Source organism: Nerophis lumbriciformis, linkage group LG30 (assembly GCF_033978685.3).
Source record: "Nerophis lumbriciformis linkage group LG30, RoL_Nlum_v2.1, whole genome shotgun sequence".
Taxonomy (NCBI): domain Eukaryota; kingdom Metazoa; phylum Chordata; class Actinopteri; order Syngnathiformes; family Syngnathidae; genus Nerophis; species Nerophis lumbriciformis.
The window spans coordinates 19,664,074-19,679,085 of record NC_084577.2 but is presented as its reverse complement, the minus strand read 5'-3'; the positions used below and the strand labels follow the sequence as shown (position 1 = coordinate 19,679,085).

The window sequence follows — 15,012 nt, the reverse complement described above, 5'->3', positions numbered from 1 at the left end:
TGACCATGATAAACACATTTTCGCGAAGACGGATTATCAATATAAATCCAAATGTTTCACAGTTAGAGCATTAAAAACTGTTTACAATTTTCTAAACATGTTTTTTAAACATATTTAGAGCCCTCTAAACATAACATAACACCCGTATAGTCACCTTTACACTCGTTGCACCCAATATACAAAACCCAAAACCAGTGAAGTTGGCATGTTGTGTAAATCGTAAATAAAAACAGAATACAATGATTTGCAAATACTTTTCAACTTATATTCAATTGAATAGACTCCAAAGACAAGATATTTAATGTTAGAACTGAGAAACTTACCGTATATATATATTTTCAAATAATCATTAACTAAGAATTTAATGGCAGCAAGACACTGCAAAAAAGTTGGCACAGCGGCATTCCACTTTGCATCTGTCCATCTTAAATGAGCTCGGGCCCAGCGAAGCCGGCGGCGTTTCTGGGTGTTGTTGATAAATGGCTTTCGTTTTGCATAGTAGAGTTTTAACTTACACTTAGAATATAATATAATACAATATATCTTTATTGTCATTGTACATTGTACAACGACATTGCAAGCAAACTAATTTAGTGCAAATTCATGACACGTAAAAAACATAAGAACATGGTACTCAGATAAATAAATAAAAATACATAAAATACATAAAAATACCAAGAACACAGCTCACATGCACAGTCATTCTTTTTTATACCTTGTGTTCAGCGACACTATTGCTCTCGGCTAAAAAGTGTTCTTAAATCTGTTTGTCCGGCATTTTTTGAAGTGTTCCTGGGTCCATGTGGTGATATCCTTTAAACATTGATGTCGCTTTTTGTAGCAGTACCGCCTGAGGGATCAATGTTGGTTTTTGGCCTTGCAGTGATTTCTCCAGATTCTCTGAACCTTTTGATGATATTACAGACCCTAAATGGTGAACTCCATAAATTCCTTGCAATAGCTGGTTGAGAAATGTTGTTCTTAAACTGTTTGACGATTTGCTCACGCATTTGTTCACAAAGTGGTGACCCTCGCCCCATCCTTGTTTGTGAATGACTGAGCATTTCATGCTTTTATACCGAAACATGGCACCCAGCTGTTCCCAATTAGCCTGCACACTTGTGGGATGTTCCAAATAAGTGTTTGATGAGCATTCCTCAACTTTCTCCGTCTTTTTTGCCACTTGTGCCAGCTTTTTTGAAACACGTTGCAGGCATCAAATTTCAAATGAGCTAATATTTGCAAAAAACAACAAGGTTTTCCAGTTCGAATGTTAAGTATCTTACCTTTGCAGTCTATTCAATTGAATATAGGTTGAAAATAATTAGCAAATTCTTATATTCCAAATTGTACAACTTCGGGGCGCGTTTGACGTCACATGTTCTACGGAAATGTGTCGAATTGTAAAATATTGACCTTTTTTTAGGGACTTCCAGTGGTTGTCTCGCCTGCCCATGACAGGTGAACTGGACAGCGCCACCCTGAGGCAGATGGCAGAGCCTCGCTGTGGCGTGTCCGACCAGGGCAGCCAGCAGATCTGGGCCAAGAGGGTAAACATCAAGCGTACTGCGAGGAGTTCTACCCCGGGGCCGCTGTGGCGCCGCAGGAAACGTTTTGCAGTAAAAGGTAGCGTGTTTATTTATTTCCAAGTGTGTGTCCTATTTAGGCGTGTGTGGTTGTGTTTGTGTGTGTGTGTTTATATATCCTGCATCGCATCTAAGGTCCACCTTAATAGTCTCTTGCATGACTATTTGAGGTCTGTAGTGTCTTTGCACAGCTAATTATGAATATGTAACATGAATAGGTTGACAAAAACCCACAGTCAACAACGACACATCCACAAAAACAGCAACATAAAATCTGTTTCAAGTTTTCAACCTCTGCTTGATTGTTCTCTTAAAATGCTCCGTGGGAATTATGGACTTTGTGATCATATCCTAATTGTCTTCTTCAAACACAGCAGTAAAAAGTGGCCGAGTGCAGCTTAAAAGCGGCCAAATGTCTTGCAGACTCTGAAATAATTGAGCACAAAGCATTCCAAGGAGAGATTATAGCACTTTAAAGAACATTATAGATGATTGCATTCTCTTTTCTTATATAAGTGCCCATTTTTTCATTACAGGGCAACCTTCGATTTCTGGACATATTTGGTTCTTGAACAGGATCCGTGAATAGAAAAGTTTGTATAGCGAAGCAAATATTTCCATAAGAAACAATATAAACCTAAATGTTGGGTTACATCCTCAACAAAAGTCCATATTTTAGTGAAGGTTTGTACACTTTGAACACAATATAAAGTGCTATACAATACTGTATATCAAACAAACACAACAAGAGGATGATAAATCAACATTCTCTTTATTAACAAAATAAAACAACAACAACAACAACAAGCTGCTGTCATCTGTATGCACTTTGGTGGCCTCATAAACGATCAGAAATGACAAAAATCCTTAACTTTAAATGGGAACGGCGCTTTTTTTCAGAATTTTGCCTATCGTTTACGTTGATTGATTGAAACTTTTATTAGTAGATTGCACAGTACAGTACATATTCCAGTGCGACTTATATATGTTTTTCCTTTCTTTATTATGCATTTTCGGCCGGTGCGACTTATACTCCGGAGCGACTTATACTCCGAAAAATGCGGTAAGTGCTTCTGTGTAAATAACTAATTTTACAACGTACCGGTATATATCTGCGACTTGTAGTTGGGCGTGACCAATATATGGAAACTACTTTATTCTTCTACAATTTAGTGGGTGCGCTCTATAGTCTGCAAAATACGGTACTTTACCATACGTAAATAATCGATATTTGGACATTTGTACATCAATTCATGATTCGTCCGTGCATAATCGTGATGTGTCAGAGAATCAATAACTTTTCATCATTGGATGGATGTGCATGAATTGGTGCAATTGCAATATTGTGAAATCTTAGAGGGTCTGGTCTCTTGTAAAAACAGTGTAATTCATGCCCCCTGATCTGCCCCCCCACGCCTTCTGTGAGTGCTATTGGGCGTCATCGCCTCGAGAAATAGCAATTTCTCTCTTTATGCTGATGTGTGAAGCCTCTGCATTCCTGTGTGTCACGCGAAGAGAATGCAGCGATGGCTGACGTGTGCTTCTTCATGTCAGTACCTGACGTCTTCCATCTGGTAAACACCGCTCACTGTATGCCACTGGCCGGGTGACTAATGACGGCACTGGAACACAGCTTGTTCTAATGGAACTGTGTCTTTGTTTTGGCATCAAACATAGGACTGTGGACATGTGATGGGTTCATTAGCATTATGAGTAGTGATGTGGTAATATATACACATACAGTATGTTTCCAAGCTGTAAAAAGTCCAGTCTCCTGGGTACTAAGCAAGGTAGCAGTACCCAACAAGACAGAGTAATGATTCACAATGTAGTCACACTCTTGTTTGCCATTTAGACAGCTTGATTGGTCTATGATTGAAATGGTAAAAAACAAACTATGCAGTACAAGAAATCAGTAAAGCTTTCCTGGGCTGATCATTGGTGGTTTGAGTATATACTATACCAGGGGTCGGCAACCCAAAATGTTGAAAGAGCCATATTGGACCAAAAATACAAAAACAAAACTGTCTGGAGCCGCAAAAAATTAAAAGCCATATTACATACAGATAGTGTGTCATAAGATATACATTGAATTAAGAGGACTTAAAGGAAACTAAATGACCTCAAATATAGCTACAAATGAGGCATAATGATGCAATATGTACATATAGCTAGCCTAAATAGCATGTTAGCATCGATTAGCTTGCAGTCATGCAGTGACCAAATATGTCTGATTAGCACTCCACACAAGTCAATAACATCAACAAAACTCACCTCTGTGGAAAGTTTGGTGGACAAAATGAGACAGAAAAAGAAGTGGCATAAAACACGTCCTATAAAGTCGGAGAAAGTTATACATGTAAACAAACTACGGTGAGTTCAAGGACCGCCAAAATTAGTAGGACAAAACGGCGCTCGCCAAATACTCGAATCAGTGAAGCATGTTTAATATAAACAGTGTGCTTTGTAACAATTAGGGAGGCTTGTTTCATGTTTGTCCTCCTACAGAAACCATATTAAAACAAAAAATAGATTTTTTTTTCCCCTCATCTTTTTCCATTTTTCATACATTTTTTAAAAAGCTCCAGAGAGCCACTAGGGCGGCGCTAAAGAGCCGCGGGTTGCCGACCCCTGTACTATACTGTATATATAATATATTGATATATACATAGTATAAAAATATACGAGTAATATAAATAAAAACAAAATATAAATCTTAAAAAAATAATATGCATAATAATAATATGGGAAATATATTTAATATTACGAATTATTTATTTTTTATTAATCAATCCAACAAAACAAAACACAACAATACCATAATAATGCAATTATAAAACCAAACCCGACCCAGCAACATTCAGGATAGCAATAAACAGAGCAATTGCACGGTGGAACAGGGGGTTAGTGCATGTGCCTCACAATACGAAGGTCCTGAGTAGTCCTGAGTTCAAACCCGGGCTCGGGATCTTTCTGTGTAGAGTTTGCATGTTCTCCCCGTGACTGCGTGGGTTCCCTCCGGGTACTCCGGCTTCCTCCCACCTCCAAAGACATGCACCTGGGGATAAGTTGATTGGCAACACTAAATTGGCCCTAGTGTGTGAATGTTGTCTGTGCTAAATGATATATATCGTTATCTACAAAATATGCAATGCTAATATAAAATGCAAACTATGAGTGCCTGCAAAGAGTTTCACGTTCCCTGAAGATACATTTGAATAATCTTCACTCAGCCTGCCTGGGATTTAAATCCCAGCAGCTGTGAGCTGTAGCCAAATGCAAACAAGACACGTTCTTCTGCTTTTCCCCCCACTTGAACAGCACAGCTTCATAACAAGTTGGAAAAACAAACCTTGACTTGTGGTGGATGTTCCCACCGATATTTACAGAGCTGACATTCCACTGCCCACGTCTTAGATAAGTGCTACTGGACTGATAGGTATGGGAGGCTGAAGCTTTCACAAGAGCCATGACCTCAACACCTATTACTTGTCATTGTGCAATTGTACGTACGATCCATGTCGATGCATCGGTTTGACAGTATTTGTAGAAGATTGACTGATGCTTTGCCTTCAGCATGCAGCCATATTGTAGTCCCCACGTGTCAAAGTCAAGGCCCGCGGGATGATATTTGTTAAGTATTAGAACCCCCCCCCCCCCCCCCCCGCTACCAAACCCCGCCCACCTCAACCGACGCACAGAGAGGGGGGGGTTGATGTGTGAGGGAGCAGGGTTGGGGTGGGGGTGGGGGCGGGGTTTGGTGGTAGCAGGGGTGTATAATGTAGCCCGGAAGAGTCAGGGCTGCATGGGATTCTGGGTATTTGTTCTGTTGTGTTTATGTTGTGTTAAGGTGCAGATGTTCTCCCGAAATGTGTTTGTCATTCTTGTTTGGTTTTGGTTCAAAGTGTGGCGCATTATTAGTAAGAGTGTTAAAGTTGTTTTATATGACTACCGTCAGTGTAACCTGTGTGGCTGTTGACCAAGTATGCCTTGCTGTCACGTACGTGTGCTAGCAAAAAATGTATATTGTTCAACAAGTGTTGGGCTGGCACGCTGTTACTGCAGATTGTAGAGGGCGTCAAATGTTGTACCATCATGGCACGCCCTTATTATAGCCGTAAGGGTGAAAATCGGTTAATGTTATCCCCGGGAGTTTTCTGCGAGAGGCACTGAAACCCGGAAGTCTCACGGGAAAATTGGGGGGTTCAGCAAGTAAGCTGCTGAGCCGCATCAGAGTGATCAAAGAGCCGCATGCGGCTTCGAAGCCGCGGGTTGCCGACCCCTGACCTAGTATATACAATAATATAAACCAAGTCATTGTATTTCATTTAGGATTATTTCATACCCTCATTTAAATAAAAATATATTTTTATCTTTTTTTAGATACAGTCAATAAATAATGTGAACATGTATCATAACATGGAAATCTAAGAGAACGTGTTGTGAATGAGGATGCTTGTGGACTGGGAATTTTTTATTCTATTTAATTTTTTACACATTTTTATTTAAAAAAAACAGTTTTTCCAACGTATTAAATTTTAGATGATTTCTCTTCTTAGTTATTATTTCTCCGGCTGTAGAAAAGACCCGCTCACAGGGCACAGAGGAGGCGTCAGTGCGACACAGTTCGCGTATCGGTCACGTGACCGAAACAGCTCATGATCGGTCACGTGACTTTCTAAAAGCGGTATGCGCACCGACACAGGGTTTTGCTCTATGAGCTCGACGCATGCGTCGATGCATCGGTGTTGCCGGACCCATCACTAGCGCTAGGAATTTTCAAAATGGGGTCCCAGGGACCCCATCAAGTCATAAAAATGGGGTCCCACGGTAAATTTTTGGAGTCCCACTTTTTTGTAACTGTTTTGAAAACAAATGATTAATGTATGCATTAATCAACACATTCTAAATTATGTTTTGGAAAAAGGTTGTCATAAGCGTTACTTAATTCATTAAAAAAATAATACAAAAGAATACACATTTTTATGCATACGTAAATAAATGTATTCAGTTATAAACATTCATTCTCTTTCTTCTTTCCTTCGTGGATCTAAACTTTACCGCCGCCGGTATTTTTTGCTATATGTTTTATTGTAATATTTTCGCAATGTGTTTGTTCTATTTTTGGCCAAAGTAAGACAAAGAAAAGAAAACAATCAGAATGTTTTTGTTTTAATGCCATGATTTTAATAGTCCGGCCCCCGTGTGCACAGATTTTCCTCCATGCGGCCCCTGAGCTAAAAAAGAGTTTGACACCCATGTTGTAGTCCATCGCACCGAATCTAACTTTTCCAACAAAATCCACTATTTTATTTAGTTTTAAATCTGATAACACATTTTTTTTTAACCATTTATGGGGGATTTTGATTAATTTTTCATCCAAACGGGAACATATAAACATCCCATCAATCGACATCCCAGTGAGAGCAGAGATTGTACAGTGAGTGATTGTTTTATTATGGTTGTAGTTTGTTTAGCACTTAGCAATACTGCTACATGATGATTAGCGTTTCACTAAAGCTGGATGTGTTTAATACACAGTTTGTTTTGATTTGTCACACCAGGTGTATTATTCTCCTTAGTTTAGTGTTCTGTCATGTTCTCAATGCTCTTTTTTCCCCCCGCGTGTTTTTCTGGTTGCTAGGCAGCTTATTAGCCGCACCTGCTTCCTGTTTGTTGATTAGCGTCCTCACCTGGTTTCTGCCCCTAATCACTCCCACTTTTTTACGCTACCTATATTTCATTGTGCTTATCTCCATGCTACGTAGAGCTAGTACCCAAGTTGTGGGTTTTTGCTTTGTGTGTTGATTGATTGATTGATTGATTGAAAATTGTATTAGTAGATTGCACAGTACAGTACATATTCCATACAATTGACCACTAAATGGTAACACCCGAGTAAGTTTTTCAACTTGTTTAAGTCGGGGTCCACGTTAATCAATTCAATTGAAGTAAATAGTCCTTTGCATCCTTTGGAATCGCAAAACACTTCACAACATGCCAGCATACGTCACAGTTTCTAAAATTTGGAGCTCATCCTCTGTATATTCAGGCTCAAAAATATCCTTTTCTGGATCATAATTTGTCCTAAAGTAGTCTTTTTTTTGGACGGCGTGGCGAAGTTGGTAGAGTGGCCGTGCCAGCAATCGAAGGGTTGCTGGTTACTGGGGTTCAATCCCCACCTTCTACCATCCTAGTCACGTCCGTTGTGTCCTTGGGCAAGACACTTCACCCCTTTCTCCTGATGACTGCTGGTTAGCGCCTTGCATGGCAGCTCCCGTCATCAGTGTGTGAATGTGTGTGTGGAAATACTGTCAAAGCGCTTTGAGTACCTTGAAGGTAGAAAAGCGCTAAACAAGTATAACCCATTTATCATTTATTATTTGTCACTCAAGAAATCTGTGAAATGAATGCGCTGCCGTATGTTTAAAATGAGCAAAATATATAAATATTACATGTTATTATGAATGTGCCTGTTACTGTATATACACTATATTGCCAAAAGTATTTGGCCACCTGCCTTTACTCACATATGAACTTGAAGTGCCATCCCATGGAATTGTCCAAAATGTTTTGGTATCCTGGAGCATTCAAAGTTCTTTTCGCCGGAACTAAGGGACCAAGCCCAACTCCTGGAAAAACCACCCCACACCATAATTCCTCCTCCACCAAATTTCACACTCGGCACAATATAGCGTTGTCCTGGCAACCTCCAAACCCAGACTGGTCTATCAGATTGCCAGATGGAAAAGTGTGATTCATCAGTCCAGAGAAGGCGTCTCCACTGCTCTATAGTCCAGTGGCGACGTGCTTTACACCACTGCATCCCGCGCTTTGCATTGGACTTGGTGATGTATGGCTTAGATGCAGCTGCACGGCCATGGAAACCCATTCCATGAAGCTCTCTGCGTACTGTACGTGGGCTAATTGGAAGGTCACATGAAGTTTGGAGCTCTGTAGCAACTGACTGTGCGGAAGGTCTTTGCACTATGCGCTTCAGCATCCGCTGACCCCTCTCTGTCAGTTTACGTGGCCTACCACTTGGTGGCTGAGTTGCTGTTGTTCCCAAACTCTTCACATTTCTTATGACAAAGTTGACTTTGGAATATTTAGGAGCGAGGAAATTTCACGACTGGATTTGTTGCACAGATTCCACGCTGGAAATCACTGAGAGCGGCCCATTCTTTCACAAGTGTTTGTAGAAACAGTCTCCATGCCTGAGTGCTTGATTTGATACACCGGGCCAAGTGATTAGGACACCTGATTCTCATCATTTGGATGGGTGGCCAAATACTTTTGGCAATATAGTGTATATCTGTATAAAACGTTGACGGAGGTGTTTGGATGCTTTTTAGAGCACTTTGTAAACAAAATAGAGCCACTTCCATTGACTTCATTGTTAGATGACTTTACCTAGCATTTATTTATGATTTAGAATGCATAAACAAATAAGTTCTTGTCTTACATGGATTGTGAATGAAAGGCAAAATTAAAAATGTAAAAGTGCAGTTCTCCTAATACATTTGCAAGCAGAGAGGATCATATTTCTAGTATAGTGTGTATGGTTTGCACACCTTTTTTTGTCCTTTATTTTACTCTAAATAGCGCCGTATATCACAAAATACTCAACCTGCTTTATTGAAAAAAAAAAAGACAAAGTGTAAACTGAGGCCATAAACATGACCGCAAAACTGTAACCGAGGTGATAAATCAAAGAAGTTGGGCAAAATTGCCAAACTGCAGTAAGGAGACTACCAAAGCTGCCCCCCTACTTTCTTCAACACGGACAAAAATAAACATGACTTCAACCACAACCTTTCGCAGATGTTGGCGACCTTCTCTCTGTCAAAGTAGCCTATTGTGGAGTGGAGTTAATAATTAGTAAAGAGGGCAACTCGTTAAAATGGTCTCCCTCACGTCACTGACGCTGAGTCTTCAACGCTAGCCACTAACTGACCACATCTCTCAGCTTGTCCACCGACTAGAACTCTTGTTATCTGCAGATCTCAGACACTTCCTAAAGCCTGAGATAAGAAGACTAACCCACACTGGCGTTATAGAGGGCATCTTTGTAATTGCTTCCATGAGGGAAGTCGTGGAATGTCTCGTGTATCTTGACTTCCTGGCCTCTCAGATGTCCACTGGGACCTCTTACGACGTCGCACCGTGGACTCCAATCATATATTCTCAACATGCTTTTTCCCCTCAGCAGTGGCAGATTCTTTTGACTAATATTTTGTGGAGACAATAATCCTAAAAATATCCTGTCAGCCAACAAAATGTCTCTCTTTAAAGAGACCATTCTAACTAGTCTAATCATTATTATTTATTTTTTTTCCAGATTAATCACACTTTTGATTTTAGATTGAACTGAAATGATCACAGTCAATTACTAACATCATTTAAATTATCCTTAAAAAAAGATCCCAAGATTTTGACACAAATGCAAATTTATCATCAGAATATCATACACATTTTTAAAAAAAATGTTCATCATATATTTGCTCAAAACCTGGTAAAGGGATTATCTAAAGCAGTGTTTCTTAACCCAGTGTTTTTCAACATACAGTCTGATGTGCCGTGGGAGATGATCTAATTTCACCTATTTGTTTAAAAAAAATTGTTTTAGCAAACCAGTTATTATAGTCTGCAAATTATGTGTTGTTGAGTGTCGGTGCTGTCTAGAGCTCGGCAGAGTAACCGTGTAATACTCTTCCATACCAGTAGGTGGCAGCCGGTAGCTAATTGCTTTGTAGATGTCGAAAACAGCGGGAGGCAGCGTGTAGGTAAAAAGGCGTCTAATGCTTAAACCAAAAATAAACAAAAGGTGAGTGCCGCTAAGAAAAGGCATTGAAGTTTAGAGAAGGCTATTCAGAACAAAACTAAAACTGAACTGGCTGCAAAGTAAAACAAAAACAGAATGCTGGACGACAGCAAAGACTTACTGTGGAGCAAAGACGGCGTCCACAAAGTACATCCGAACCTGACATGACAATCAACAATGTCCCCACAAAGAAGGATAAAAACAACAGAAATATTCTTGATTGCTAAAACAAAGTAGAAAAGGAAGACATGAAACTGCTACAGGAAAATACCAAAAAGAGAGAAAAAGCCACCAAAATAGGAGCGCAAGACAAGAACTAAAACACTACACACAGGAAAACAGCAAAAAAAACTCCAAATAAGTCACGGCGGGAAGTGACAGGTGGTGACAGTACACCTACTTTGAGACAAGAGCTATATTGATGCATGCTTGGTTATGGTTTAAAGTCATATCCAACAATTGCGACGACGACTTTTTACTGTCCACTGAGTTTTGTTTTTTAATGATTTCTGCTGGTGGTGTGCCTCCGAATTTTTTCAACGCAAAAAATGTGCCTTGGCTCAAAAAAGGTTGAAAATAACCCATTGTTGGGCCCCCAGAGGGGCACCAAAAAAATATCTGTTTCTCAGCTGTGGTCGCAGCGGTACTCAGTTGTAATACACTTTACCACCACTTGTGGCAGTAATGACAATGTTAAACAGAAGAAGTCTGGAGATAAAATCATTGGAGTTTTTTAAGCGCAAAAATTATGACTAAAGTGGTGAAGCTGTGTTTTCATTTACGCTTAAATGTTGGGGCCCTGGGGTCAAAAAAGTTAAGAACCGCTGATCTAAAGTCCTGTCGGGGTTTATTTTGAAGGCAAATTTAGTATGCGTATGCATTGACCTGAACAAGCCATGCCACCTCTCAGGTGTAAAGGAGCTCAAAATAAATTCATGTAAAAATAAAAATAAAATCTAAATAATTTTGGTGATTCATTCTAGAGCAACACATAATTCATGCAATTTTTTGTGATAATCACATGAGTTAAATGGTTATTTTTGACATCCTGACTTGTAACCAAAGCCAAGTTTAACCTGCACATGTGCTCTCCAATACAAACCATCCTCTCCTGACTTGACTACCTCTAATAATTAGCGGCTGTCATTATGATACAATTTTGGCTCTCCTTATTTCGATGTGTTATTTCATGACTTTTCAAAAAAGCCGTTATGTTTCGCACTAAATCGTCCCCGACGCTTGTTTCCTGCCACGCAGCCTCTCTGTCTGCGAGCTGTGCTGCATGGCCGGACGCCATTTGTGTGTTTGCAGATTGCCATGTTGTGTATTCCTGTGTGTACACGAAATGATTTACTTCTGTCAGTAAAAAAAAAAAAGCATTTCCTCCCCTCTCTGCGTATACGCAAACAAACGTACGATCGGTGTGTTTGGGGCTCAAAAATGTAAGCAGAGAAACCACAGCCGTGTGTTAAAGTGAGCTATTTAGTCACGCATGTACTCATTTTGTCAGCTTTCAGGGATTGTGTGTGGTTTTAGTTTGCAACACGCGACTCCACCTGACAACATCGTGGTGAAACAGGCTAATATTTTTAATATATGACGCAAATCTGCCCTGTAAAATGTCTTACATTTTGTGTTAAAGACTGTTGATTGTCTAACAAACATTTGAGACTGTGGCCGGTGCCAGTTTCTATCATGTAGCGTATGGTTGCTGTTGGCGTGACCCCAGGATGCAGAAATGGCAGGCAAAGTGCAGAGATCAGAATATATGTTTTAATTAAGACTAGGCAGGCAAACCATCAACATTAGTCACTGTAGACGGGGGGTGTCCAAAGTGGGGGCCATTCGCGGCGAGTTTTGTTGGCCCGCAGCATATTGTTGGGAAAAAAATAACAGTGAAACTGCAAGAAAAGAGAAACAAATCAGAATGTAATGAGAAAAAGCTGAGGGTTTTAAACTAATAATTAATATTAATATATTTACCTATATATTAATATTAATATATATTACGGCGTGGCGCAGTGGAAGAATGGCCGCGCGCGACCCGAGGGTCCCTGGTTCAATCCCCACCTAGTACCAACCTTGTCATGTTCGTTGTGTCCTGAGCAAGACACTTCACCCTTGCTCCTGATGGGTGCTGGTTAGCGCCTTGCATGGCAGCTCCCTCCATCAGTGTGTGAATGTGTGTGTGAATGGGTAAATGTGGAAGTATTGTCAAAGCGCTTTGAGTACCTTGAAGGTAGAAAAGCGCTATACAAGTACAACCCATTTATCATTTATCATTTATATTATATTATTTTTATTATTATGATTAATATTATTATATTCACCTATAAGACATATTTTAGTTTAGTTTAGATGTATGTATCTGTTTTTGCCTTCCTTTTCTTTTTTTTTTTTTATTAAAAAAAATATCAAAATGACACCTGCATACTTGACTTTTCAGTATGTGGCCCTCGGTGGAAAAAGTTTAGACACCCCTGATCTAAAATATTTAAAGCGCTCGAAATAATATAAAATAAAAATATAAACAAAGGTTAGTTAGTTAATTCAAATATAAAAATAATACCAATTTATTAATTATTTAATTTGAAAACTATGATACACACTGTTAAATGTGGACCTGAGCATTAACATTTTTGTACAGGCGGAATTTTTTACACACTAGGTGTGTGGTATTATTATTATTATTATTATTATTATTATTATAATACAGGGGGGAAAACAACAATAAAGGGTAAAGAAAAAAGGCAAACAAATTGGTACGTAATGAGAAAAATCTGAAATATTCTAATCATTAATAATAAACTTAGTTACCTGTAATTAAAAGCTGACACAAAGTTTTGACTTTAAATATATATAATATCTGTTTTAATTAAAAAAATATATATATCAAAATGGCCCCCGCATAATTGCACTTTTCAGTATGCGGCCCTTGGTGGGAAAAGTTTGGACTCCTCTGCTGTAGACACAGAAAAACCAGTGTGACAAGGAGGCCGACCCTGACACATAAACCCCCCCGATTGGTGATCAGAGGCAGCTGAGTACCTTAATCACTAATTAAGAGCAGGTGTGGAGAACGGCGCTCAGAAACAGTGGCAAATTCACTCCTATACATAACCAAAACATAACCTGTTTGTATGATTTTCTAACTTTAATAAATAGTATCTTTAGTCTCTAAAATTGTTATAAGTACACCTCTGCATAACATTGTTTGTCTATAAAATTGTTATAAGTACATCTCTGCATAACATTGTTTGTCTATAAAATTGTTATAAGTACACCTCTGCATAACATTGTTTGTTTATGAAATTGTAACAAGTACACCTCTGCACAACATTGTTTGTCTATACAATGTTATAAGTACACCTCTGCATAATGTTGTCTATAAAATGTTATAAGTACACCTCTGCATAACATTGTTTGTCTCTAACATGTTATAAGTACACCTCTGCATAACATTGTTTGTCTATAAAATGTTATAAGTACACCTCTGCATAACATTGTTTGTCTATAAATTGTTATAAGTACACCTCTGCATAACATTGTTTGTCTATAACATTGTTATAAGTACACCTCTGCATAACATTGTCTATAAAATTGTTATAAGTACATCTCTGCATAACATTGTTTGTCTATAAAATTGTTATAAGTACACCTCTGCATAACATTGTTGGTCTATAAAATTGTTATAAGTACACCTGTGCATAACATTGTTTGTCTATAAAATGTTATAAGTACACCTCTGCATAACATTGTTTGTCTATAAAATGTTATAAGTACACCTCTGCATAACAAAGTTTGTTTATAAAATTGTTATGAGTACACCTCTGCATAACATTGTTTGTCTATACGATGTTATTAGTACACCTCTGCATAACATTGTTTGTCTATAAAATTGTTATAAGTACACCTCTGCATAACATTGTCTATACAATTGTTATAAGTACACCTCTGCATAACATTGTTTGTCTATAAAATTGTTACAAGTACACCTCTGCATAACATTGTCTATAAAATTGTTACAAGTACACCTCTGCATAACATTGTTTGTCTATACAATGTTATAATTACACCTCTGCATAACATTGTTTGTCTATACAATGTTATAAGTACACCTCTGCATAACATTGTTTGTCTATACAATGTTATTAGTACACCTCTGCATAACATTGTTTGTCTATAAAATTGTTGTAAGTACACCTCTGCATAACATTGTTTGTCTATAAAATTGTTACAAGTACACCTCTGCATAACATTGTCTATAAAATTGTTACAAGTACACCTCTGCATAACATTGTTTGTCTATAAAATGTTATAATTACACCTCTGCATAACATTGTTTGTCTATACAATGTTATAAGTACACCTCTGCATAACATTGTTTGTCTATAAAATTGTTACAAGTACACCTCTGCATAACATTGTCTATAAAATTGTTACAAGTACACCTCTGCATAACATTGTTTGTCTATAAAATGTTATAATTACACCTCTGCATAACATTGTTTGTCTATACAATGTTATAAGTACACCTCTGCATAACATTGTTTGTCTGTAAAATGTTATAATTACACCTCTGCATAACATTGTTTGTCTATA

General features: G+C 38.4%; 1 protein-coding gene across 1 annotated transcript in view; it reads left to right on the top strand.

Annotated features, from left to right (window-relative positions):
- Positions 1-15,012, top strand: part of mmp28 (matrix metallopeptidase 28) — a 40,138-nt gene that overhangs the window by 13,945 nt on the left and 11,181 nt on the right. The window contains exon 3 of the mRNA XM_061925771.1: positions 1,427-1,626. Coding sequence (XP_061781755.1) covers positions 1,427-1,626 — 200 coding nt within the window. The remainder of the gene's footprint in view (positions 1-1,426; positions 1,627-15,012) is intronic.